The sequence below is a fragment of the Mustela putorius genome, unplaced genomic scaffold (assembly GCF_011764305.1).
Source record: "Mustela putorius furo isolate JIRA1106 unplaced genomic scaffold, ASM1176430v1.1 tig00000228_pilon_pilon_pilon, whole genome shotgun sequence".
Lineage (NCBI taxonomy): Eukaryota > Metazoa > Chordata > Mammalia > Carnivora > Mustelidae > Mustela > Mustela putorius.
This window is the reverse complement of record NW_025421322.1, coordinates 18285593-18311556: the sequence shown is the minus strand read 5'-3', so window position 1 is coordinate 18311556 and position 25964 is coordinate 18285593. Positions and strand designations below refer to the sequence as shown.

Genomic DNA, 25964 nt, shown 5'->3' with positions numbered 1-25964 from the left:
TACTTTAAATGCATATGCTACTGTTGCTGGGTATTGACTGCTTTAAGAAGTTAAGGGCTCCTCTTTTGTTAAAAAGACAATGGTTTTGTATCCAGTGTTTACCTCCTGAAGTAACAGGCAACACAGTCCACTACCACTATTTGATTTACCCTGTACTTTCTGTGTACAAACTTTGATTTAAAACGAAAAGCTCAGTGAATTTTTTAAAAAGTGACAAACAGGAGAAATGTAATCAAATTCACTTTTCCCTCTTCTTTCCACCTAACAATGTGTGGCTGCATTCTATTTTTATCTTTATTTTTATTTTTTCTAAAGATTTTATTTATTTATCTAAGAGAGAGAAGAGAGTGTGAGAGAGAGCATGAGCAGAGGAAGGGAGAAGGAGAAAGCAGGCTCCCCATTGAGCATGGAGTCAGATGATGTGATGATGCCGGACTCCATTCAGGACGCAGTCCGGGGACCCCAGGATCATGACCTGAGCTGAAGGCAGACCCTCAATCGAATGAGCCACCCAGGTGCCCCTGCCTTCTATTTTTAAATTATATAATGACTAAGAACTTACTTGAATTTCCAATAGATACTGGCATCTGGATGTCTGTCTTCATTCAACATATGAATGAATTGCTTGCTCTGTGTGTCCCCACTAGGAGCTTCTGGTTTGGTGGGCGAAGGGTGGGGAGTGTGCCAGGGATTTCAGTGCACTGCCTTTCACAGTCTCTTCCAGTTTATGTTATCTTATACCTTTAGTTTTGTGTTCTCCTCTCATTCCCTTTAAAAAAAAAGGGGCGCCTTGGTGGCTCAGTGGGTTAAAGCCTCTGCTTTCAGCTCAGGTCATGATCCCAGGGTTGTGGGTTCAAGCCCTGCATCGGGCTCCCTGCTCAGCGGGGAGCCTGCTTCCCCTCCTCTCTCTCTGCCTGCCTCTCTGCCTACTTGTGATCTCTGACTGTCAAATCAATAAATAAAATCTTAAAAAAAAAAAACAAAACAAAACTGTGAGGTAGACAAGTTATACACAGTATTATAGGAATTTAGACAATACAGATAAATTCAGAAAAGAGGCTAAAACCCTGGCGAGAACCTCTCCTGATTTGGGTTTTTATGCTTCCGTAATCCTTTGAATGTGTGTGTAACTGTGTGTATGTGTAAGTGTGAGCATTTCTCTTTTCTGTTCTCTCATCCAACCTTGAAAAAGAGGCAGTTTTGCCAGAAGTTGATTTTGGAAGTACAAGGAGAACTCTGCCCACAACTTTTTGCAAGGCCTGTTACTTCAAACTTGATAACAGTGCCGCATATTTTGGCTAACCGTGCAGTGCTGGCGTGTGCCAAAGGTACCTTCGTGGCCTGAACCGAAATTCTCACATCAGGTTGTTGTTCTTTTGCTCACATCGTCAGCCTCTCAGCTACAGAGTCTTAGCGCCATTGTTTGGGCACCAAAGAGGACTAATCTCTTCCTCAAAGCCACCTGGTTTTGGAGGGCTTCGACTATAAAAATGAATTCCGTCTGGATGGGGAGCAGTTGGGAGACTTGAGTCATTACCAGGAAGGAGTGCTGAAGTGAAATCTTAGATGAGCCTTTAGTACTTAGAGCGGAGGCCTGCCAGGTGTCCCTCAGGGTATAGACCTGGCTTGAAATAAGGAGTTGCTGTTCTACTGAGGTCTTCCTGGCTATTTTACCTACTGGCTTGCATGGATCAGAGCGTCCTAGTTGGAGGATCATTGAACATTTGACCAAGTTCTGAGTGAGCTCCTGAAGGGACTGGGACGATCTGGAGTCATTTTGGAAGGCTTGCCTTTAAGTTACTTAGAAAAGCTTCATAAAATACTTCAGGTCTAAGAACTCCGGAGATTAATGGTTTCAGCACAAACAGGGCTCAGATAAAATTCTAAGTACTGGCAGGCAGTTCAGAAACAGATGGGTGTCAGGTAGCTTAGTCAGTTGATTACCTATCCTTGCCTTTTCTGTAAGCTTCACTCAGCTTATTCACTAAATTTCAGTAACTTCAATAAATTCACTCAACCAATAGTTACCTATGCATTTATAGGTACTGTACCTGGTTATGAGACTATCAATATGAATGGCCACAGGAGCACTCTGGCCACATAGGATTATGAGTATCGAAGCAGAGTAAGTAAAATATGACTAGGCATAACTTCAATTTGAGCTATAGAAGAATACAATGGCCCATCAATGCCTAAATAAGCCAGTTTCATTAACGTGTCATACATTTATATCTGCAGCCCTATCCTTTTATGTGCATTGGTAAGATATCTTTGATTTTTTAAAAAAATTCCTTGCTTTTATGATCAGAGTTGATATATTAGATTTTTAAAAAATATATAATATCTGTTCATTTTTCACCTTTCTTCAGTGTACACATCACATTACTTCTAGCCCAGTTTTCCTCATCTCTTTGATTTAGAAACTTCAGGTGGATTCCTGTTTTCCACAAGGACTCTAGCCTCATCCACTGGGATCCAGATTCTATCTTACTAATAACCTTTATACCACATATTTTAGTAACCCAGATTCTTCCCTGTCCCTTGACACATGTTTATATTGGAGAGCAACGCTTTGTTTGCCTTGCTCTTCTTTGCTGCTGTCCTTTCTTGTCCGCAGAGCCGTGCAATTCTTTCTTCTCCCCCAGGCTCATTTCCACTCTCCTCTGCCTTAAAAACTTGCACTGTTAGTGACCACGTTACATTATTGTATTATGAGTGAAAGAAATAGTGGACATAATAATAACACTCATAAAAATAATAGTAGATATTTAGGACTTACTGTTTGTCCTCTAGGGACTTTATTGTTTGCCCTGCTGATTTCGGGGCAAAATCCTTTTATATCCTGTATTGTTACTGAGATATTTGCTGTAAACCTTATTTCTTTGACAGAAGGAGCTAGTATCTTAAGCAAGAATTTTCTCTTAAAATTTTTTTCTCCTTTTGATATTTGGCAACATTGTTATAAACATACTAGATGCTCAATAAATACATACAATATGGATGAATTAATTGACTAGAAATTTTGGTATGAAATGCCCTTGCCTATAGTCAGAATGTATATATGATATTTGATGTTGCTTTGGTACTTTATTTTCCGACTTGATGAACAAGAATTCTTTTTAAACCATTAATATTCTATACTCATGACACAGTAGATAGGAACTTTACTGAGAATTAAATGTTCCAACTTTTGTTTGATAGTTTATTTAATATTATTAAGCTTTGGGAAGAGATCAGTTTTAAACAAGGTATATATAGGCACATACGTATTAATAATCTATAAATGAACATCAGTTAATTCAGAATATTATCATTATATTTCCAGGATTATAGGTAATTGCCTATGATAAGAAACTATAGTACTATTGGCACTGTCTTAAACAGTAAAAAAGAATGTATCAAAATCAGATCTCATTATTTTATCTTAATAAGGCTTTTCCCATTATGTAACTATGTAGAAATTTTACCCATAATCCAGTGGTGCAAAGTTTCTATTAAGTTTGTATGTAGAGTGTGTGCAAAGTTTTGTGAACATGTATGATAAATGAATTGTGTCATATTTTCAGGAAAATAAGGAATCTTCCACAGAATGAGTGCTTTAATCCTTTGTTGCAGAGAGCTGATGATTTTCACCAAGCACCACTGAAATTGCTAACACCCTAGAACCTGTTTCAGTTCCGTCAAGAAGTCACATTCTCTCTTGAGAGAGAGCAAGCTCTTGCGTTTGCAAAATCAGTGAATCACCGAGTCACACTGTACTGTGTGTTGTCTAATTGAATTTAAATAAAAAAATAAGCATTTATTTAGCCTTATAAAAACACTCAAAATTTAGGAAGAAGCCATAGTGTTATTTTATGATCTATTTTTCATCAGTTTCATTCAGTCTTCTAAGATAAGCAGGTTCCTTTCATTTTCTCATTTGTAAAATAAAGCTAATCAATTCTTTGCAGACTTTCAGTGAGGCCTAACGAGAGAATTATAGAAGTCTAAAATCAAACGGCTTGTACAGGACAGGGGCCCAGTTAGTTCTCTTCTACCTTCACCTAGATTGCAGTCCACATGATACAGTGTTTCCTAATGATCCATTTAATAACACACCCCTTCCCATGGCCAGCTTCTGCTGCCTTTCAGGTTATAGTCATTTCTCCCCCAGAACCCTTTCTTATGTGAAATCTAAATCAGGCCTCTCAGTGTTCTGTTTCCCGCCCCCCAACCTCGGGCTGGACTGTAAACTCCCAGAGGGAGAGCTTCGTGTCTGCCTTCACAGGTGTATCCTCAGCGCCTTGCTTGATGCCCACAAAATCCTGTATGGCCGAATGTATACATGTGTTGCAGTGGTCCCCCCCACCCCCGCCCCCGCCAAGCCGTCCATGGTTTCGCTTTCCGTGGTTTGTCGCCATGGCAACTGGTCTGGACGCAGATGATCCTCCTCTGACGTAAGGTCACCACGCCTGCGTCATTCCCCTCACTGCCTCTCTCCACGTAGGTAGGCATCGTATCACATCATCACGAGAAGGGGGAGTCCAGGGCAGTAGGCTCTTTTGAGATGGTGACCACATTCAGGTAACTTTTATTACAGTATATTGTTAAAATTATTCTACTTAATTTTTAGTTACTGTTAATGTTTTATGGTGCCTAATTTATAAATTAACTTTATCACAATCATAGAAAGTTTAATAGATCTACATAGGAAAAAAACCCCATAGTGTCTAGAGGTTTTAGGCACCCATTGGGGGTTAGAACATATCCCCCAAGGAAAAGGGGGCCTACTATAATTTATTCTTGATTGTAAGTATCAGTTTTCATAGCATATGGTCAGTTTGGTAATAGGCATACAGAAATTAGAATTCAGTGCTGAACTCTGAGGGGTACTGATGCCAACAGATACGCTTAACTTTGACTTCTGGAAAAAAAGAATTCTGATAGCAGCTTGTTTGGGCAATCATTTGTTATTTTTTCATGAGGATAAAGGGAAGGGTGCAGAAGAAGGATAAACAATGGAACATGGCAACATGAGTAACTTTATTTTAAGTTACTGAATCAAACACTGAAGCGGTTCTTTTTCAGGTAGTATTCTTGGTCATCAGAAAATATTCTTGAATAGTGCAAACTATTTCATGCCGTTTTTTTCACTGTGCATATACTGAACTGTAGGCATTACCTTCCAGAGTCTCCCTACTCTTTTAGCTCATTTGGACCATATTGATGATATTTTTATGAAGGAGAATTCCATTTTTATTTCCATAAGTCAGAGAGGCATCTTTCGGGACCTACAGTGTTTCCCACCCCCCTCAGAATATGGGAAACACTTAACAGGCTACAATTTTCTTAGAGAGTTCTATAATGTTTCACTTTTAATGTAATTTGTTCTGGTTCAGCATTAAAATGGGGCTTTCTTAATGTTTTAACAAGATTAAAAAGTACCGTCTGTTACTCCTGTGATAAGTTTTTCATGAAGTCATTGTAGTGATAGTATTTTATTTTCTGAATAGCACCCTGATTTATGATCTAAGTAAACAATGCATCATTTGCAACTATGAGGATGATGATATTAACCAGGTATCAGTTTTATTTGTTCAGGTGAACTCTGCACTAATCTAAGTAAATAACTAAGTAAAACTGTTACTATGAAATGCTGTGAAACAAAAAGTTTAACAGAATAATGTAAGCAGTTAATTTAAAGTAATCCTGCACAGGGTCCCTGTTTTCTGGGCATTGTGCCACTCCTTTCACAAACACCTTTGCCCATCCATGCGTATCCTTGATTCCTGTAGTCAGCAGTTAAATGCATGGCGCATTTGGGCATTGACGTCCGGAACACATACAACATCTATAGGTGTGGGGCTGGCCAATCTGTTCTTGCTCTGTTTAAACCAAAGGCCCTAACCTTGTTCAGGTGACAGTATTTTTGGACTTTGTGGTTCTCTTTAAGGAAGGAGCTCCGTGAAATAGTGTTAAATTATTAGATCAAACAAACCTGTACCTACAAAACAAATGCTAAATGCCACACGAGATAGTTTTCAGAAATCGTATTGTCACGTGTCTCTGTTGATGTTTGTGTGCTGCTGCCCATTCATTTTTAGAAGCTGTGTAATAATAGAAGCCAGAGTCTTAAGAAAATATTAACTCGGTGGAAACTTTAAAATGGATAGAATTTTACCTATTAACTTGCCGCCTTCATGCAAGGTGAGAAACACCATCATTATTTGATGTGTGAGATGGAGTACTTTATTACATAGAGAACCGCTGTCATAGATGAAGGTAGAATCAGCCACACTTCATTTAAAGACAGCATTTAATCAGAGCGGAGACAAACCATGAGAGACTCTTGGCTCCAGGAAACAAACTGTGGGTGACGGAAAGGAAGGTGGGTGGGGGCATGGGGTAACTGGGTGATGGGCATTACAGAGGGCATGTGATGTGATGAGCACTGTGTGTTACATGCAACTAATGAATCATTGAACACTACATCAAGAACTAATGATGTACTGTGTGTTGTCTAATTGAATTTAAATAAAAAAAATAAGCATTTATTTAGCCTTATAAAAACACTCAAAATTTAGGAAGAAGCCATAGTGTTATTTTATGAGCTATTTTTCATCAGTTTCATTCAGCCTTCTAAGATAAGCAGGTTCCTTTCATTTTCTCATTTGTAAAATAAAGCTAATCAATTCTTTGCAGACTTTCAGTGAGGCCTAGCGAGAGAATTATAGAAGTCTAAAATCAAACGGCTTGTACAGGACAGGGGCCCAGTTAGTTCTCTTCTACCTTCACCTAGATTGCAGTCCACATGATACAGTGTTTCCTAATGATCCATTTAATAACACACCTCTTCTACCACCACCTCCCCCGCGGCCACCAGAGTCCGTGACAGAGCTCCTCTCCCCTACCTTCTTGTCTATTACCTTCTTCCTTCCTCGGGTGCCTGTTTTTGCATCTGATCTCTTTTTAAACCTTTTACCCTTTCCCGTTTCTCTTGTGCAGAACTTATTTTCTTCTCATCTCATCACTCTTTCATTCTCTTTCCTAACACCTTATTGCCTCCTTCTGCACATTTGGCCCTTTGTGCCCTGCAGCCTGGCCTAAGCAACCAAGGACCGCCTCCTGCTCCATTGAATTGCTTGCATTGGCCCATCAGACCAGAACAGCTAAAAGATTTCTTCTCAGTGTATTCCTGCGTGGTCCCTGCAGAGCCCCTGCTGTTTCACTGAAAAATCACACACATGTGCACACAAACACGAACTTTCTAGCCGGAAAATGCACAGATCGTAAGTCTCTGGCTCAGTGAATTATTACAAAATAAATGCTCTGTGTAACTCTCTCTCATGTCAAGAGATAGAAATTGCTGGTACTGTATAAGCTCCCTTTGCCAGTACCCTAGTGTCCCCTCCTGTTGTCTGTGCTCTTCCATTCCCTAGGAATTAATCACTCTCCTGACTGATTCTGACACTTTAGATTGGCTTTGCTTCTTTTTAAACTTTGCATGCATTAAAGTATAACAACCCTATGCATTAAAAGAATGCATTCTCTTGTGTCTGACATCTTACTCAACATCGTGTATGTGAAATTCATCCATGTTGTTGTATGTAGTTTGTTTTTATTACAATCTACTATTCCATTGTATGGCTGCGCATTCCGTTGTATAGTCATACTACAAGTTTTTAATCTATTCTGTTGAGGTACATTTGGATTGTTTCCAGTTTTGACAGTTCAAATGATGATGCTATGAGCATTCTTGTGAATTGAACTTCTTTTTTTAATTTTTTAAGTAGGCTCCCTACCCAGCTTGAGCACAGTGTAGGCCTTGAACTCATGACCCTGAGATTAAGACCTGAGCTGAGATCAAGACCTGAGCTGAGATCAGGAGTAGGATATGTAACTGACTGAGCCACCCAGGTGCCCCCTGAATTGAACTTTTAAATTAAACTTCTGGTTTTATGTCATTCCAGATGCTTTAAGTTGCTAGGAGTCTGATCCAAATGTTTGAGACTTTTCTGTATTCTTTTATTTCCCAAGCCGGTTCCTTTAAAATACAAACTTTTACTTATTTTTTATGCATGATGCTATTAGTACAGAATATTTTAAATTTTGGAACGTTAGAGAATACATGATGAAAAATTTTGTAAATCACATTTGTATCTATAAATGCATGAGGTTATAGCAAATACAGTTTCCCCTCACTATCTGAAAGTAGATTGTTCCTCTGAAAACTTCCATAAACTGAAATGGTCTATTTTCAAAGTTTGCATTATGCCATTTCACTTTTAGAAAAGACCTACACTAATACAGTAACGGCTTTTTTAGTGAAAGTGAAAATTACCTTCTGATTTTTTTGTTGTTGTTATCAAAAACAAGTACTAATATAGCTCTTTCCTAAAAACAAAGCAATATAATGAGAGCCTTTGGAAAGCAGAATATACCTGTATTATTATATAGTTAATAAATGTATTAAGTACCATGTGGCATTCATGTACAGAATAAATAATCATGCAGGTAAATCAACTTATAAAAATTCATTTTACTGATTACAAAAACATCATTATGGGGAATTATTACTATGTAGAGTACACTTTTTTTTTTAAGTGAACCTTCCTCTAACTGTAATTCAGTCCTCAAATTGTACATAAGGTTATGCAGACATATATAGAACCCAAATCAAATCAACATAATTGTGAGTCACTTTTTTTTTTTTTTTTTAAGATTTTATTTATTTGACAGAGAGAGCGACCAAGCACAAGCAGGGGGAGCAGCAGAGGGAGGGTGAGTCACAGTTCTGAAAAATAAATTTAATTCTTCTCACTACTTATGCATTTATTACTGTATGTCCATGGATCCAGAGCTGTGAATGATATCTGGTTCTTTTTTAGCCTAAATAAAGACAAAATTAATGCCACGAGTCTTTGAATGTCATGAATTAGTTTGGTATTAATTAATGTTGATGATACAACGTTAGCATTTTTTTTAGCTTTTATTCTCTCAAGCCTATTTAATGTCAAAAGATTCTGGTCTTCCTTCATGAGATAAGCAATATGCAGAAATTTCTAAGTGTGCTAACATTGTACCTGTCCCTGAGAACTTTTGCGAGTGCTTACTCAGTACTAAGCTAGTCTCAGTGGGGAGGGCCGTATTAGTATCACTTGACTTTTTAAAAAACTCGTATGTCCCCTGTGACAGTATGCTGCTTTATTTTCCGCCAGTAACCATTATCATACAGTGGCGTTGTTAGTGATGGTAATGTGTTCTAGCCTTAGAAGAAGGCTTTTGACTTCTTTTTTCACTTGGAAAAAGTTTGAGAATTTTTGATAACATAGAGATATTTAAATATATGAATTATATATCAGTATTTTGAGTAAAATAATCAGATATGTGAATGGATATATAGTATATTAATATTGTTAATTAATGTTTTAGTATTAACATATGAACATTTACAATATTAATAAAGATATTTTCTGATCTGGAGAGCTTCATAACCTAGTGGGGTAGTTGAAACATAAACACATAGTTGCAGTGGGATGTGGCATGTACCTTAAAAGAACCTTTACATGAATTGCTGTGGATGGTAGTGGAGAAGACTCACTTTTGCTTGAGGGAATTGTAGAGGGCTTTGGAGAAGTAAATCCATTTGGAGACTTGTGTAATTTATTACTTTAAGTGATGTGCTAGGTGTTAAGAGGCAAATCCAAAAGTTAGGATAACCTACTAGTCCATAAGATTATCGGGAAGGTTGCATATTCACTTGAAACAACTATAGAACCAGTCAAGTACAATTGATGGCTGTCTTTATGAAATGGTGTATTTTTAGATTGTGTTCTCTAGTTCTTAAAGTGCTGTCACTTTTGTATCTATAGCTGTTGTTCATAATAACACTAAAGAGTTTATGAGAAACGTAATGGGAAACCAGGTGGTCTAGCAAGGCTTTTGACTTCTTTAGACTCTGTTCTTCATGGGCTGGGTCTATGAACCAAACAAGTGATTTAACATTTCTAAATCTTAGTTACTTCATCTGTAAAATGTGAAAACAAAAGTATCTTACTTAATAAACTCTTGGCACAGCGCCTGGTTCTTAGTAACAATGACATAATACATTTTTGTTATTAACTAACAATTCACGTTATACCGTACATCAACATTCACGATTGTGAGTCTTAAAAAAAAAGGTCTGATTCTGACTTTTGATTTCTTTCAACATTCAATTAGATTTTGAAGGAATGTTTTGTAAAACACCTGAGTCTGGAATTATATCTATATTTTTCCCTTACTCTGTTGTGACAGGTGTCCACAACAAGAGGGAGAAAAGAAATTACTAATTGGGGTTCAGGTGGTAAAAATCTTTTTAAAAGTGTGTGTGTGTGTGTGTGTGTGTGTGTGTGTGTGTGTTTAGATGGATTCTGGAACATATATTGAACTTGAATTTGAAGATTGACTAGTTACCTATACAAGAATATTTTATGAGTGAGCAAATTTTTGCTTTCACTAATTCTACAGCCCCACACATAATATCCAATCATTATTCTTTCTCTCTTGGTGCCTGTGTAATGGAGGAGCTTTGGGGCCCAGGCATAACCTGGGTATAGGGTCATCCTCTCAAACTCAGACCTCAGTATGACCTCACCACTATGTTTGCTGTGGACTTAAAATTTTAACTTGTAATTAATTCCCTGTTTCAGATTTACTTTGGCATCTACCTAGCCTGGCTTCATTCTTAAATTTATTTTTAATCTTTTGTTTTGATATTTGGTGGTAGGGGGGATGCAGTAACCATAAAACAAAATCCTAAAGCCCATAAAACTAGAGCCGGGGACTTGTAAGAGTGAGTTAGGGAAGCCCTATATACTTAATTTCTCTTCTGCACTGCCTAGAACCATTGAGCCAGATTGGCATTAATGTATACTATAAAAAGATGCAGTCATAGAGTGGGTCCACCCTGAACACTGTTTACTGACTATGGTCTGGGCATTGGCTTTCTGTCTTTTATTATGTGTACACATGAGTCTTCAGGTAGAGATTGGACTGAGTTGGGAGGAATGGGATTTACTAATGATCGGAGAGGAGGATGTGGGCTAGACCCATTCTCCCAGAAATCTGTAAGTGATTGAGAACTACTGATTTTAACTATATGAACCTTAGGTCCCTTAGTTCAATCCCGGGTCTCTCTCTAACCTCTTTCTGCATGCCATATTCCATGAAACTCTTTGCTGTATTTTGGTTCCTGAGCAAATTTGGTTCAGATAAAACTGAAGTTATTATAAATGAATGACACAAATCTAGTGGACAGAGTGTAGTGTGTTAAATGGGTCACCTTAGTGAACATTAGAAATAATGCCTGAAAAAAAAAATTAGGACTTCTTTATGCGATGGTATCTGTATAAACTGTTAAGCTCTAAGATAACATTGGGCTTATACCCATCTGTGTTGATGCGTGTATAATTTGGACATCTAAGATCGTATTGTACATAGATGTTTATCTTCTGCCTTTTCCACTCAGTGTTCTATCATGGCTGTAATCCTCTGCCATTACACAATCTTTTAAAATACTGATTCTAAATCTTTCATGATAATGGATCCTGATCTTCTTTTACTGTTGCTTGCCATGCTGGGGAGAATAAAAAAACAAAAACAGAAACAAAACACGCCCTTCAAAATGATCAGATCAAAGCATCTTCGTTTTCTTGCCAAGTTGATGAAGAAATACTGCTTTGCTTAAAAAATATCATATATGTTTTGAAATAAATAATTTTCTTCTTGCTGTGGATACCCAATCTCATTTGGCTTTATGTCACATAATGCCATTTACCAACAAAACTAATGTTGTGTGGCACACAGTGGGAGATGTTGCTCTAGACAGTAATTTTCAAAGAAGAAATTCCAATCCAAATTGAACAGACATCACCACTGCACAACCCCTAGGACTTTTTAGAGCTGTAACTGCTAATGTACAATGTGGATCTATGAGAGGTTATATAAAGTATACAGTTTACACTAAACTTAATTTGACCAAGAAACCTCCTTACTATATTTCTTTTTTTGAAACCAATATCATGGGAAGAACATAGAGAAGATTCATAGAACATAGAGAAAATTCTTGAATTTTTGAATTCAAAAATTGAATTCTTGAATTTTTGAATTTTGAATTTTTGAATTCTATGAATTCTTGAATTCATAGAACATAGAGAAAATTCTTGAATTTCTTTTTATCTTAAATGTAACTATAATAAAATCCCAGACAGAGCCTAGCTAAACTTAGGGTGAGCATAGATAGAATGTCCTGAAATAATGGTTTATTCAAAACGAAGTTCTTATAGCTGAAGGTTTCTGAGCCTGTTATCTACCCAAATTATGAAGGGATTCTGGGTGAACCTCTTCTTTTTTTTCGTTCAGAAAACTTTTCTCATTCTAAGAGTCAGGAAGAAGTGGCTTAACTTGTTCTATCGGGAGTTGCTTTCAGGTGTAGAATTTTAAAAAATCATCTTTCTATGGGAACATTCAGTATACTCAACAAAAGACAAAAATGGTTCCAACCTGTGTGTGAATATAATATATTTTTATCAGAAGGGAAGATGATGCTGAATTGGCTACATGAAGCAGTCAGCACCTACTACGTTGGTATTTAACCACATTTCATGTTATTAGTCTGTATTCATTACACTTTGTGAAAGACATCCATCAGGTCTGTTTAATTTAATGTTTAATGTTTAATTTAAATGGACTTTTCATAGTCATGTAGAACAAAGATCCCTGACTGCTTGGGATTTACACATACTAAACTGTCCTCTGAACTTACTTCTAATTCCCTTTCATGGGCTGTATGTTTGCTGATTTCTCATGATATTTGTTCCTTACCCGTTGGACATCCCTACTTGCTGCTTGGACCTTGGATGGGTGAGTCCTTTGGAGTGGTTTCCTGTGGTACCCCGGAGATGAGCAGAGTGGTTTACTGGTTTCACGAGCAAGACAAGTTAAGGATGGTGCAAATAACTTCCCTTCACTTTGGCTGTTTAACATACATATATTTAACACATACCTGTTATATGTAACATGTGTGTTGAATATTACAGTGTGTTAAATTTATGTGTAACACACAAACATGTTTCCTCTATGTATACGTATATATACACACACATACACACACACATATGACTAGTATAAGCTCTCAATATACTTTCACAATATTTGTTTTAATCTTGGCACTCTTAAAAAAATTAACAAAAACTTTGCTTAATACACTCAGCTGATCGATGCTGTGAATACGGTGAGCATTCCTACTGAATCTTCATGGTATGCATTTATTAGATTCACTGTACTATATATATGCATGTTAATTTACCAAATGGATTGGCAGTAATTGACACAGATTTCTTACGGGAGAACGGAGACAGATGTTAGCCAGTTTTATTGCTGGATTTTGTTAATAATTGAGATTTTCATTTCTATTGAATAACAGTGGAAAACAGGTAAAGCAATATCGATATACCACAGTTGTACCTTTACTATATAAAGATGTTTTTCAGCATCCAAATGCTGGAAAGTCAAAGGCATTTCTGCAAATCTTGACACTCATTATTTTTGTTATCAGTAGAAATCTAATTTACATAAAAATAAAATGTCAATTCCCATCACAACCATCAAGATAAATAGATGCATTTATATTTTTCCATGAGCTAGTCTTTTTGAACTTATGGGCTGTGTTTGGCTCTTTGCCCATCAACCAGGTGAAATATTCTAAGTTTAGCAAGGAGGAGGGATGAAGTTACGCCCAACCCATACATACATGCAAAGTCATACTGGCCTGTTTGAACCAACAGTTGTCATTGTACGTTATTTTAATTGGGTTTGTGTTTGTGTGTGTGTGTGTGTGTGTGTGTGTTTTACCCCCTTTGAGAGGAACGAAAACAAAAGGAAACACAACATACCTGCGAGGAAACAAATGATAACGTTTCTTAATTTGCTTAGTGAAATTGTGACCTTATTCAAAGCAGAGTTTTTAATACATTTGCCTTTCAACTGTTATGAAAGCAAAAATAATCAATTCCCCTTTCCTTTTGATAACTCATGATGCATACTTGTTGTTGTTTTTTTTTTTTTTTTTGCTTTAATTAGGGAAATAGGTGCACACTTCATTTTTTTTCACGTATATTCACAGTGGTTTTTTTTTTTTGTTGTTGTTATTTTCGTCTTTTTTTAAAGATTTATCTATTTGGGGGGGGGCAGGGCAAAGAGGAGGGAGAGAGAGAATCTCAAGCAGACTCCCTACTGAGCATGGAGCCCGAATAGTGGGCTCAGTCTTGTGACCCTGAGATCATGACCTGAGTCGAAATCAAGCGTTGGACCCTTACCCAACTAAGCCATGCTGGTACCTTTCTACCATTTGAATTAAACTTCTAGTATGATGTTTTTAAAGGCAAAAAACAGTTTTGTAATTTTGTGCTAAAAGTAAAATGGTTAACGAAATACTTTCTCTAAGATGTGTATGGGTATGTGGAGACTCATTACCAGGCCATCTCTTTTTACTTAGACCAGTACATTTGAAATGAGATATTTGAAATATAGAGAGCAAAGCTCGATGAAATAAAAGCCTAATAAAATGTGTTTGGGCCAACATCAAAACTCTTTGAAAGAGGATATCTAAATAATGTGCATTTTATCTCAGAGAGTCTTGGGTTAGTTCTAGTGTCCAGATGACTATTAATGGGCTTTGGGCTCTGAAGCATATGTTAAGAGAAGTGATCATTTTGGATTAATTTGATGTGAATTAATAAGAGATTTATTTGATGGGAGTTGTTTGAAGGTGATGACATTTAAATCTCAGCAGGATTTAAGATATCCAAAAATACCTTTAAAGATTCAGGAACAGTCAATTCAGAGAGAGCAAATTAAATAGACATGGGTAGCAAAGACCAGGATCTGACATTGGGTTTATGAAGTTTGAAGCAGTTTACAAAAAAAGCAACCTACCATTGAAGTATTGCTCTGGAATCTGAAGAAACAGAAAACATTTAAACTCCTTCAGCAATTCTTGGGTTTATGATTTGGATAAACAATGTTCTCTTGCATTTTATAGTTCACTTAAGCAATCTGATTTTGATCTGTATATATGGAGTAGACAGGATTCAAGGCTTTTTTTTTTTTTTTTTAAACCAATGAGCAAAGACATATGTTCTTTAAAACTGAACTTTATATGTTGTTCATATGGAAGCTATCTAGTTTGCTATAGGCCCCAAACTTGACCTTCCTTTTATTTTGCTATCACTTGCTTAATTCTTTAGATTCTTTGTGGGGGACTTCTGATCAAAAGAAACAATTTACTATTTTTTTCTTTTCTTTTAATTTTTTTAATAAAACCTACATGAAATGTGTAATTAATAACTCAGTACTCCTAGGTTGTTGATACAAACAAGCACGGAAGAAGCATATATTAAGGAGAAGACTACCATGTCTTTCCTTTTGTGTTAAGCTTTGATTTCAAACACTTGAAAGTTTTATTATCTGGAAAAACAATAAGAAAATGTCATCTGGTATTATATATTATGATGACAAGCACTGCTACTTATAATAAAAATCATACTCAGCAGGATTTGAGACTGAGGTTAAATCATACGGCCTTGCTCCCTTAACTTTTTAGTCTTATTAAGGTTCATTCTTTCCATCCATCTCTCTCTGTCTATTGAGAAGGAATCAGTCAATTGGAAGTGCACTCAATTGAAATGGTATTTGGAAAGATACTCCAAAGCTTTATTTATTTATTAAATTTGAGAAAGAAGGGCTCCTTATAATATTTTTCTTTTCTTTTTAAAGATACCCTTCTTTGCTCTTAAATGAATGACGTGATAAAACTACAGTCCTCTCACTAGGTGTTTGGCGTGTACTTGTGCTGGCTGTACATTCATTGAATGAATGAATGTTGGAGGAAATGAGTAATTGATTGAATGGTAAACCTCAGCGGTATTTATGCCTTCCTTAGTTATTGATGGTTTCATATTTTATAGTCTTTTAGGGAAATTGGATTAAGTTTTCCTAAGGTAAGACTATAGTGCCTAACCCATTAACCAGAGCCATTATAGGATCTTAGAGGTGTGAGGAAGTTTCGAAATCATGTATTACAGTTCTCTCGTGAGTAAGAACAGAGGCTCAGAGAAGTCAAGGGACTGGCCCTTGATTATATCAGCTACTGACAGGAAGCAGGGCCAGAAACTGTACATGTGGTTGCTGTACCGTTCATCCTTCCTTTGTTTAGGATCAAGATGCTACAAAGAACATAGGAGTTTATATCTCTTACCTTCCAGGAGTTTCTCATCTAATGGAAATAAGTTCCTCTGATCTGCACTGGCTCTGGATGTATGTGTGATCTCAGCTCTCTTTTTAAATTACTGTAATAGTTGATTCCTTTGATTGAGTAATTCATTTGATTAGCTATAGCAAAATTCTTTGGAGCAAGTATATGTATAAATACATATACATACATATGAAATAAAACTAAATCATTAATGGTTAATTCAAAATATCTAGATATTAATAGAACACTCAGCTTCCTTTTGCTGTGAAGATGCCATTCTGAAGACATGAGTCACAGTTTTCTATAGAAAAGGGATTTTTTTCTTACAGGTTTAAGCATTTTAATCAGTGAGATAAAATAGTTACTAGAATGATATTTTAAGCAGTAATGCTGATTATTTCCACTGTCTAATACTAAAATATAGAAATAATGCAGTGTCCTACTATTTCTTATAATACTTTTTTTTTAAGCTAGGAAATACAAAGAATGCCTTTAGATTTGTTTTAATGTAGGAAAAAATAATTTAAAAATTTGGATTTTTGCAAATGGAATGTCTTACATCTCAGTAATGAAAAGAAATACAAATAGTGCATTTTTTAGGAAACTAAGCACGTTTTAACCTGCTTAAATATCTCGACACATGATGCATATTCCCATTATATCAGCTGTTAGAGGAGCATTCACGTATTTGTTCAGGTGGGGAATGAGGTAGATGCGGGAATGCTCACCATCTCCACTCATCCACCCTCTGTCCCCCAGGTCAGTTTTTTTTTTTATCTCAATTGAACAGAGGACTAAAGTTTGCAGTTTTGAGTCTCGTAGCTCCCACTTAGATTCTTCAGTTCCTGCTTATCCGCTTCATTTCAGCCCCATTATCCAGTCGTTTATAGTGGGCCTGCTGTAAACTGGCATTTTGAACTTCTTTTCATAGTCAGTGTGAGGGATATTGCTATTACAGAGTTAAATAAAGACGTTTTCAAATAGAGTTCCCCAAACACTCCTTGATGGCGATTTTCTAATTATTTTATGACCATCTTTGCAATATTTGGCTCAATACTTTCTTTTTCTTTAAGTGTTTTTTTTTTTTTTTTTTTTTTAATTTGAGAGAGCAAGCGAGGGAGAGCATGAGCAGGGGCAGAGGCAGAGGGAGAGGGAGAAGTACGCTCCCCGCCAAGCAGGGAGCCCAGGGCAGGACCCTGGGATCACGACCTGAGCCTAAGACAGAGGCTTAACCAACTGAGCCATCCAGGTGCCCCTGCCTTAATAATTTCATTCAGATAATGCAGGTGATAGGATAATGATGGTTTAAAGCTGGTTCAGTCACCATTGTATGAACTTTTTATCAAGAGCGAAAATAGAGATTAATAGAACTAGCTGAGAAGATAGCCCATATTACAGTGTGTAATGTTTCTGTAAGTTGGGAAGGCTTACGTAGATCCCAATTATTGATGGCATTGCAATAGTTCTTTTCTCATCTGCATGGTATACACTGCTGCTAAGAGTTTGGAAGAGATTCACAATGCATACCACTTCTTGTCTTCAGCTGTGACTGTGTATCAGTAGGTACACCTGTATCTTTTCCAGAAACATGTCCCCTCTGTGTTTACTAATTAAGGTCATCTATCCCCACCCCAGCGTAGGTAAGTATTCTGGTCCTTAGTGTTTGGGAACTTTAGAGGTTAAATCGTACATCACGGTCTATTGTGACAATGACTTCTGTAATCTTTTATATCATGTTCCTCCCTTTCCTGCTGTTTTATTAGAACCCAGGGGAGGGAAGAGCTTGCTCAAGGTTTGCTCGTGCATTCAGTAGGTGTCTTTGAAGCAGCCTGTGGTGCTGGCATATTAATGTATTTTAGGTGTGCTACGTTAAAGCATATTTACGTCATTTAGGAAGGAAAATTTTTTTTTGTTTTGTTTTGCAGATGTACAGATCAGCTCTCAAAATGTCTTCTGTGTCTTCCGAGCGTCTTCTAAGACAATTGCATTAGCCTCCTGCTAGTTGACTAATAGAATTAATAATTGTAAAAAGCACTCTAAAGCCACATGCCTTATGAAGTCAATGCTGGGTATGATTTTACAAGTATGTGATCTATTTTTTCAAGTGAAAATGTTAACTGAAAAGTTCTTGGCACACAGTAAAACATCGTGCAATCTGTTATTTGTCTTAAAGATAATAACTTGGGGGTGGCTATAGTCTTACGATATCTAACTTATGACTTGTTAGGGGGGTTTCTTCCACTTAGAAGTACTGCAAATGTGCTTATATTTACATAATATGTCATTCTGAAAAATTATGGCGATATAATTCCCATAAAATTATTTTTCTATAACAACTTCAAAGTATAGTCAACTAAATTAACCAGGATTTTTTTTTTTTTTTTAAAGAAGCTAGAAAGAACATGCCCCTTCCACTCATAACAAAAAAGAAAACACAAATGACCTTTCTGATACTTCTTTGAAGTTTTAGCAGTTTGACAGTCTTTGCGATGTATATTTTTAAGGCTGTATTCAGGATAAGGAGTCAGTGAGTCATATGGGTTCTCAAGGTCTTTTCTTGGTGGAAGAGGGAATTGAAATTTGAAAAGATGATAATTTAATTAAATCGTATTTTCTCTTAGTTGCTCCTTCAGTACCTTTTAAACTATGACCTATTTTCTGCATAACAATAAATCAACAAGGTCTAATTCTTTTTGTTCTGAAAAGCAAGTTACATTTTTCAATATTAACGTATTTATGACTATTCACTTTTAAGTACTTTATCTGCGTTCCTTGCTATGTAAAATGTTGCTGTTTTTGTAATCATCTTGACATTAATAAATGGGCAGAAACTGTTTTCACTTTAATGGAAAGATAACCTCAGTGAATTGGATTCTTTCATTTTCATTTCTTTATGAACCTTGCCTTTCATATAGATTTTGTCTTTTTCTGTGTAACGTTATTTGTTTCATTTTGGTGCACTATCATTAGGGTTTATTTACAGTGAGAAAAAAATGTTAAAATACAAATGACATGGTTATTCAGTATTTGTTCAAGAAAAGATTAAATTGCAATGATTACTAAAAACTTTATGTGTAATAGAAAAAACAAACAGGAAATTCTGGAGGGAAAGGCAAGAGGTGCTATAGCCAAATCATCACAGTTTTATGTGTAGTAATGGCTGATACTCTATAAACTAGAATGTAGGCCAAGTGAAGAATAGCTTTTTTTTTTTTTTTTTTTTACTCAGGCTCTTGTATTTTAAATGATAACTTCTTAAACTTCCCTTTTATTATTTTTGCTTTCATTTTTAGTTTTCCTTTTGTTGACTACTAGTAAAATTGCCCTCCACTCTTCTGTGTGTAGGTGCAGGTTCCCAAGTTCAGTGCTTCTGACAAAGGACTAGCTGTCTTCCAAAACAGTTGACATCAATGAATGAGACATTGAAATGCAAACGTTAAAAAAGAAAGAAGTTAACCAGTGTTTCTTTTTCTTTCTTTCTTTCTTTTTTTTTTTTCTTTTTCTTTATCTAACAAGGGTTACCTAGCTGAGTTTGTTTTAGGACCTATTGGTAATGACACCAAGGTGAAGACCATATTCCCTCCCCACTCCCTGCCTTGGTCAGACAGGTGTTGACATTACCTCAAGAGCATCACTTGGACTTGAAACTTCAGTCCTCCATGCTAAACTGTTTGTGTGGTGGTTGTTCCAAGAGGAACATAATACATATTCTATTTATATTTGATGACAATGACAGGAAGGAAAGTGTACTTTCTAAAGCACAGTTATATTTTTTGACATTATTTAGTAAAATGAATTTTTACCTTGGAAATAATCCTTTATACTCAATGAGGGTATTATTTTGGTTCAGTGATTCATATTACAAGAATTTTGCTTGACCAGCTCTTTGGAAATGGAAGTACACCCATCTGTCCAAAGCCAGTGTGGCTTCTCAGCACCTGTGAGAAGTTATAGATGAAAACACTTAAAACCTGTGATTAATTTGGATTTTCTCAGGACATTGTGGGAAATCATGGTGTAACTAACTGTTAAATCTGCCCTTGTGGCAGAGTCGACCAGTGAAGAAGCCTTGTCCTATTAGTCATTCACAGGTGGATTTTCCTAAGTGACGTTTTAGGTGACAACTCACACAGCACTTGGCAGTTTTTCAGCTGGGGGATTAACGAACATGAGCCCTGACCCTCAGTTCTCCATTGAAGCTCTGTGACTGCACTTTTTTTTATTGATACAATGTAAATTGTTTCTTATCTCCTTGTACTGAAATTCTGATTCATTAGACTCCACTGGAGGAGTTTGTCACAGTACTCTTACTTTGACTGTGCTCATTGATGCCATGAACTTGAGAGGCATAGTTGAGCCTAGTGGGTGAAGGTGAGCCATGATGGGAAGCTAATATTTTGCCATGTTGAGCTACGAAATGACAACGTCGTATGGTTCAATTTAATATTGTCCTTTGGTCATCTTCCAGTCTGCTTCTGCTGGTGGGATTGATACTGTCTCCACCTGACTGGGCGTGAGAACCCAGGACTTAGTTACATTAGCCATCATGTTTGATAGTGTCCCAGCACAACGTAGCCCAGTCCCTCTGATGTGCCCCAGGTCCTCCTCCTGACTTATAGGCAAGCTCTCCAAATGGGGCTTAAAGAAATTTATTGGTAGGACAGAGATAAAACATTTGTTATTCTCTATTCCTGAAAGTAATAGGGCAGTTTTCATGTTGTTTATAACATGCTATTTCAGTCTTTTGACTATGAGGATATTTTGGGTGAAACTATTTATCTTGGTTGCACAGTGTGTAACAATATTGAGTCCAATTTTGTTATTTATATACATATATACATAGCATATAAATAAATATGGAATATATATTCTATAAATGTAAGTGTGTATATATTTTATAAACATAGTATGTGTTCATATTATATATAATATATAAGGTTTATAAATAAGCATATATCGTCAATTATAACTGAAGAAAGTGAGCAAAAATATAATTGGCAAACAAGAATAAAGGAAAGATAGAGCTAGTAATAATCAATATTTTGATATTTATAAGACCATTTAAAAATAGCAAATGAGCCACTCTGACAAAAATAATTCTGAGTGTAAATATTTGCTTTAGTCTCTGCTTTTTGTTATTTTTAAAACATTTTTTCCCCTAGAGAAACTTTTTTATGTGCACCTTATAAAGCCTTGTATAGAATAAGTAAAACGCTCTAGATTAGATCACATATCTGTTGCTTTCAAATAACCTTGCATGTCCTTTTCCTTGCATTTTTACAGATATGGTCCGGAAAAAGAACCCCCCTCTGAGAAACGTTGCTAGTGAAGGCGAGGGCCAGAGCCTGGAGCCTATAGGTACAGAAAGCAAGGTATCTGGAAAGAACAAAGAATTTTCTGCAGATCAGATGTCAGAAAATACGGATCAGAGTGATGCTGCAGAACTGAATAACAAGGAGGAACATAGCTCTCATGGCCAAGATCCATCCTCTAGCAGCAAGAAGGGCTTGAAAAGCTCAGTCCTGAGCGAGAAGGCTGGCTTCAATTATGAAAGCCCCAGCAAAGGAGGAAACCTTCCCTCGCATCCACATGATGAGGTGACAGATAGAAATATGTTGGCTTTCTCATCTCCAGCTGCTGGGGGAGTCTGTGAGCCCTTGAAGTCTCCTCAGAGAGCGGAGGCAGATGACCCTCAAGATATGGCCTGCACCCCATCAGGGGACTCGTTGGAGACAAAGGAAGATCATAAGATGTCACCAAAGGCTACCGAGGAAACAGGGCAAGCGCAGAGTGGTCAAGCCAATTGTCAAGGCTCAAGCCCAGTTTCAGTGGCCTCCAAAAACCCACAAGTGCCTTCAGATGGGGGTGTAAGACTGAATAAATCCAAAACTGACTTACTGGTAAATGACATCCCAGACCCGGCACCTCTGTCTCCAGAGCTTCAGGACTTTAAATGCAATATCTGTGGATATGGTTACTATGGCAATGACCCCACAGATCTGATTAAGCACTTCCGAAAGTATCACTTAGGACTGCATAACCGCACCAGGCAGGATGCTGAGCTGGACAGCAAAATCTTGGCCCTTCATAACATGGTGCAGTTCAGCCATTCCAAAGACTTCCAGAAGGTCAACCGTTCCGTGCTCTCTGGTGTGCTGCAGGACATCAATTCTTCAAGGCCTGTTTTACTAAATGGGACCTATGATGTGCAGGTTGGTGCCGTGTGCTGTTTTTTCTCTTCGTACAGGAAAAGCAGTTAGTCAAGAAATGGGAATTCGTACATGTGTGTTAAAATCAAGCTTCCAGTACCAGAGGGGTGGCCTGTGAGATTCAGCAGGACAGATGGACAGACTCCATAGCTGTTTCATGCAAATGTGTAATCAGAGGCATCTTTCATCTCTTATCATGGAAAATAATTTCAGTATTTCTACTAGGTTGGGAAAAGTCTTTTCATGGGATTGGCTAGGCTTCATATTTCTGGAAATATTTCATGGTAATTTGATGTTTTCCCAGTCTTCCAAAAATGGCACTAATCTTTATGGTTCCACATGATGGTAGTTTATGCTTTGTTCTAGTTTTAGACTAGAAATCTTTCACTGTCCTCTTTCCTTCAGTGAGGATCTTTCCTGGATCTGGCATTAGGATTTGGTTTTTATATTCAGCCTGACATCTAACTGGACTAGATTTGGGTCTAGTTGAGATAAACTCCAGAAAAAGGAACATAATTGCATATGAAAATTTGGAAATAAAAGTTTACATTGATTATAAAGAAGTTCATGTGATTGTAAGTACTAGGGACACCAGAATGACCTTGGTGCAGGCCAGTAAAGCATTCTTTTCTGCATTTAGGGAAAATAGTCATTTATGAAAGCATTTAGCAGTAATTTAGATTTCTGGTTTTATTAAAAGTGACATACCTTTTTGATCTACTCTTCTGTCTTTAGTGTATGGCATATGTGAAATAAAAAAAAATCTACCTTTTCAAATAGAATGAAGTGCAGAACTGACTCTAAAGAAATGTATTCGTTTCATTTTGGCAGTTTTAGCATAGTCGAAGCTCATGGTCAGCTTGAGAAAGTATATTACTTTCTGTTACAGTCTGTAGATTTTTACTGTATTATTTGGCCAGGGGATTTCAAAACATATTAGGTGTAATATTAACCTTCTTTAGGAATGATTAGAAGAAGTACCAGAGAACTAATGAAATTACATCATACTTATTTGACCTCCCCAATCCCTTAAAATATCAGTCATTTTTATCAATTCAATTGCTCTGGCACATTTGCTGTAGACCTCTCTGTTGACCTGGTGCCAGTTAAGAAAGGCAGGCAAAGGAATTATAAATAACAGGTAGTGAACATATTTTGCAGTCCTTGTAAAAAGAATCAGAGGAGAAATTTCCAGGCCTTTAAAAATGTCAGAACTGCAATCTTATCACTTTAAGGGAGATAGAAAGAACTCTTAAAAAGCCAGCTTCATCTTTGTAGAGCTCTCTTAAAAATTCCATCTTACTTTGTGAATTTCCACAAATAGAATTATTTCTGTGGAGCAGCAAATTAAGCCAACATAGTTATTATGCATGAAAGCTGCATGCTTTGAACTGCTGTCTTATTAAAGATCATTTCACTGTCTTATGTCAGATACACTCTGCTGTCAGACCATGATTGGAAAGCAAATACGTGTTTTAGATAAAAGGGTTAGAAGTGAATAATGTCAGTATGTGAAATGGTGTTTTATAATTAGCAAGTAATATGATGTTAATACCTGGATTTCCGGCAGGACTTTCGGTTTGTTCACTCTGGGGACAACTTCTGAGGGAAGCTGATCTGCGCTGTCAGGAAGACTTTAAAATCGAGATTACTAGAGGCCGATGGTTTGGAAGAATTCAGATTTTTTAAACACACTTCCATTTCCCCCAAACAGTTATTTGTTAAGTTCTTAGTTATTTATAGTAAAGTTTATGTTTGGGTCGAATGAGCTGGACACTTTTCCTGGGCAGTGATTTTAGAAATAAAACAGATGTGTGAGCTGAGTTTGAACTAATAGAGGAGAAATAAAACAGCTGATCTGAGACTAGGCTGCCTACCAAGTGCTGTAGTAAAGAAGACAGAAAGTGGTAGGAAATAGCAAGCAGGAAGATAATCTTGTTAAGATCAATTTTTTTTTTTTTTCCCAGAGAAATAATAAGGCTAAAAAATAGGAAAAAAAAAAGCAGTCTGGAAAAAAGCAGATGATTATTTCAAAGAAACAATTGGATATAGAAACAAACCTAAAGAGAGTTAACTTGGTTCGGTTTAGGAATAGAGCACTAAAGGTAACTTTGGGGCCAAATGCTGATCTTAAGTATTTGGCCCAAGCACGAGATGTTGATGCAGAAAAATGTCTGAAGATAAGTAACTTAGTAATATTTTTATGCTGAAATAAGTAGTGGACAACTTCTCTGTGCACATAAGCTGAATAAAAACACATCTGAAATTCCCCTTTTTCCCCACACGTGTTTGTGTGCTGAAATGCCGTTTGAGAGATTTCTTTCTTTGGCTCTTGAACTGTGTGGGGACTAAAGGCTGTGCAGGAGAAAATGCTGACTGTAGAATTTCTTTATAACGCGGTTCTGTCACAAATGGGTAGGAGGTTAATGGCTGTGTGTATTCTGATAAAAAGATGTTAGTAAATATGAGCATTACAGACCAATAATCAGCCAATTTCAGGAGTTATTTATATAAATCTATAAGCTAATTGAGGTAATAGATGACCAATTCATTAATCTTTTTCAATTAAACTAGGGTGTTTTTTTTTTTTTTTTAAACATTCAGGACAGTTGGTGGTTAATGATAGATTTATGACATTTTTGACCAAGAAAAAAGGAACAGAAGCCAGAAGGAGAGGACTTAAGAACTCCGTGGCTTTGATCTCTATTTTGGTTCGACATGGATGGTTTTATATAATTTAAACTGACTGGGTTGCAAACATGAGATAGACAGTTGGGAAAAAGAAATAATTTAAACAAATGCTAAAATTTCCAGTTGCAAGTCTAGATTATTTGACATGTATTTGTGGGAATAATTGGAAGTTTAGACATACTTGTGCTGACAGTATTCACTTCTGCGTAAATTTTTTTACAAATAAGGAAGTCAAAGAATTACATATTTCTAAAAAATAGTGTCATAAAACAAGGTTTCTTTATACTGCAGAGTTAGCTAGAGCCCCAATTGGGTAATGCAGGTCACTTTAAAGGGGCATCATAAAACCAGGACGGGGTTCCCTGTGTGTTGAATTCAAACTTCCACACCACCACCCCCTGCCCCCACCACCCCCAATACCTTGAGGTAGCATGCCCAGCCCTGAAATCAGAAGGGATGCCAATTCTTTAGCAAGAAAAACCAGAAAAGATGCAATGACCAGCTTAGATCTATTTAACTTGCCTGGGGTGTTAGCTTCTCAATTTTAAATGTTACCTGTGTGTTTTATCAATTGTTACGCTTACATTTTTTAAAATAATGGATGTGAGATGATTGGGAAGCCCTTCATGTAATTTTTATTGCCAGTATTCAGACTTTGAGGCTCACATGTAGACCAATAATAGGACAAGAGATTGAGCTCTTCAAAAAAGTAATTACAGCTTCTTTCTTTTTAATCTGCTTTATTATGCTTATATTTAAACCATTGCTGAATGGAGGCCTGAGTTGTTAAA

At 36.7% G+C, this 25964-nt stretch overlaps 1 protein-coding gene across 5 annotated transcripts in view; it reads left to right on the top strand.

Moving 5' to 3' along the window:
• The window catches only part of TRPS1 (transcriptional repressor GATA binding 1), a 255662-nt gene that overhangs the window by 26286 nt on the left and 203412 nt on the right, over window positions 1–25964 (top strand). For 3 of the 5 annotated variants that reach the window (XM_045078069.1, XM_045078066.1, XM_013051723.2), the window contains exons 2-3: window positions 18199–18356; window positions 21557–22485. In XM_045078069.1, coding sequence (XP_044934004.1) covers window positions 18320–18356; window positions 21557–22485 — 966 coding nt within the window. In that variant the 5' untranslated portion in view covers window positions 18199–18319. The remainder of the gene's footprint in view (window positions 1–18198; window positions 18357–21556; window positions 22486–25964) is intronic. The other 2 variants (XM_045078067.1, XM_045078068.1) reach the window with 2 other exon arrangements.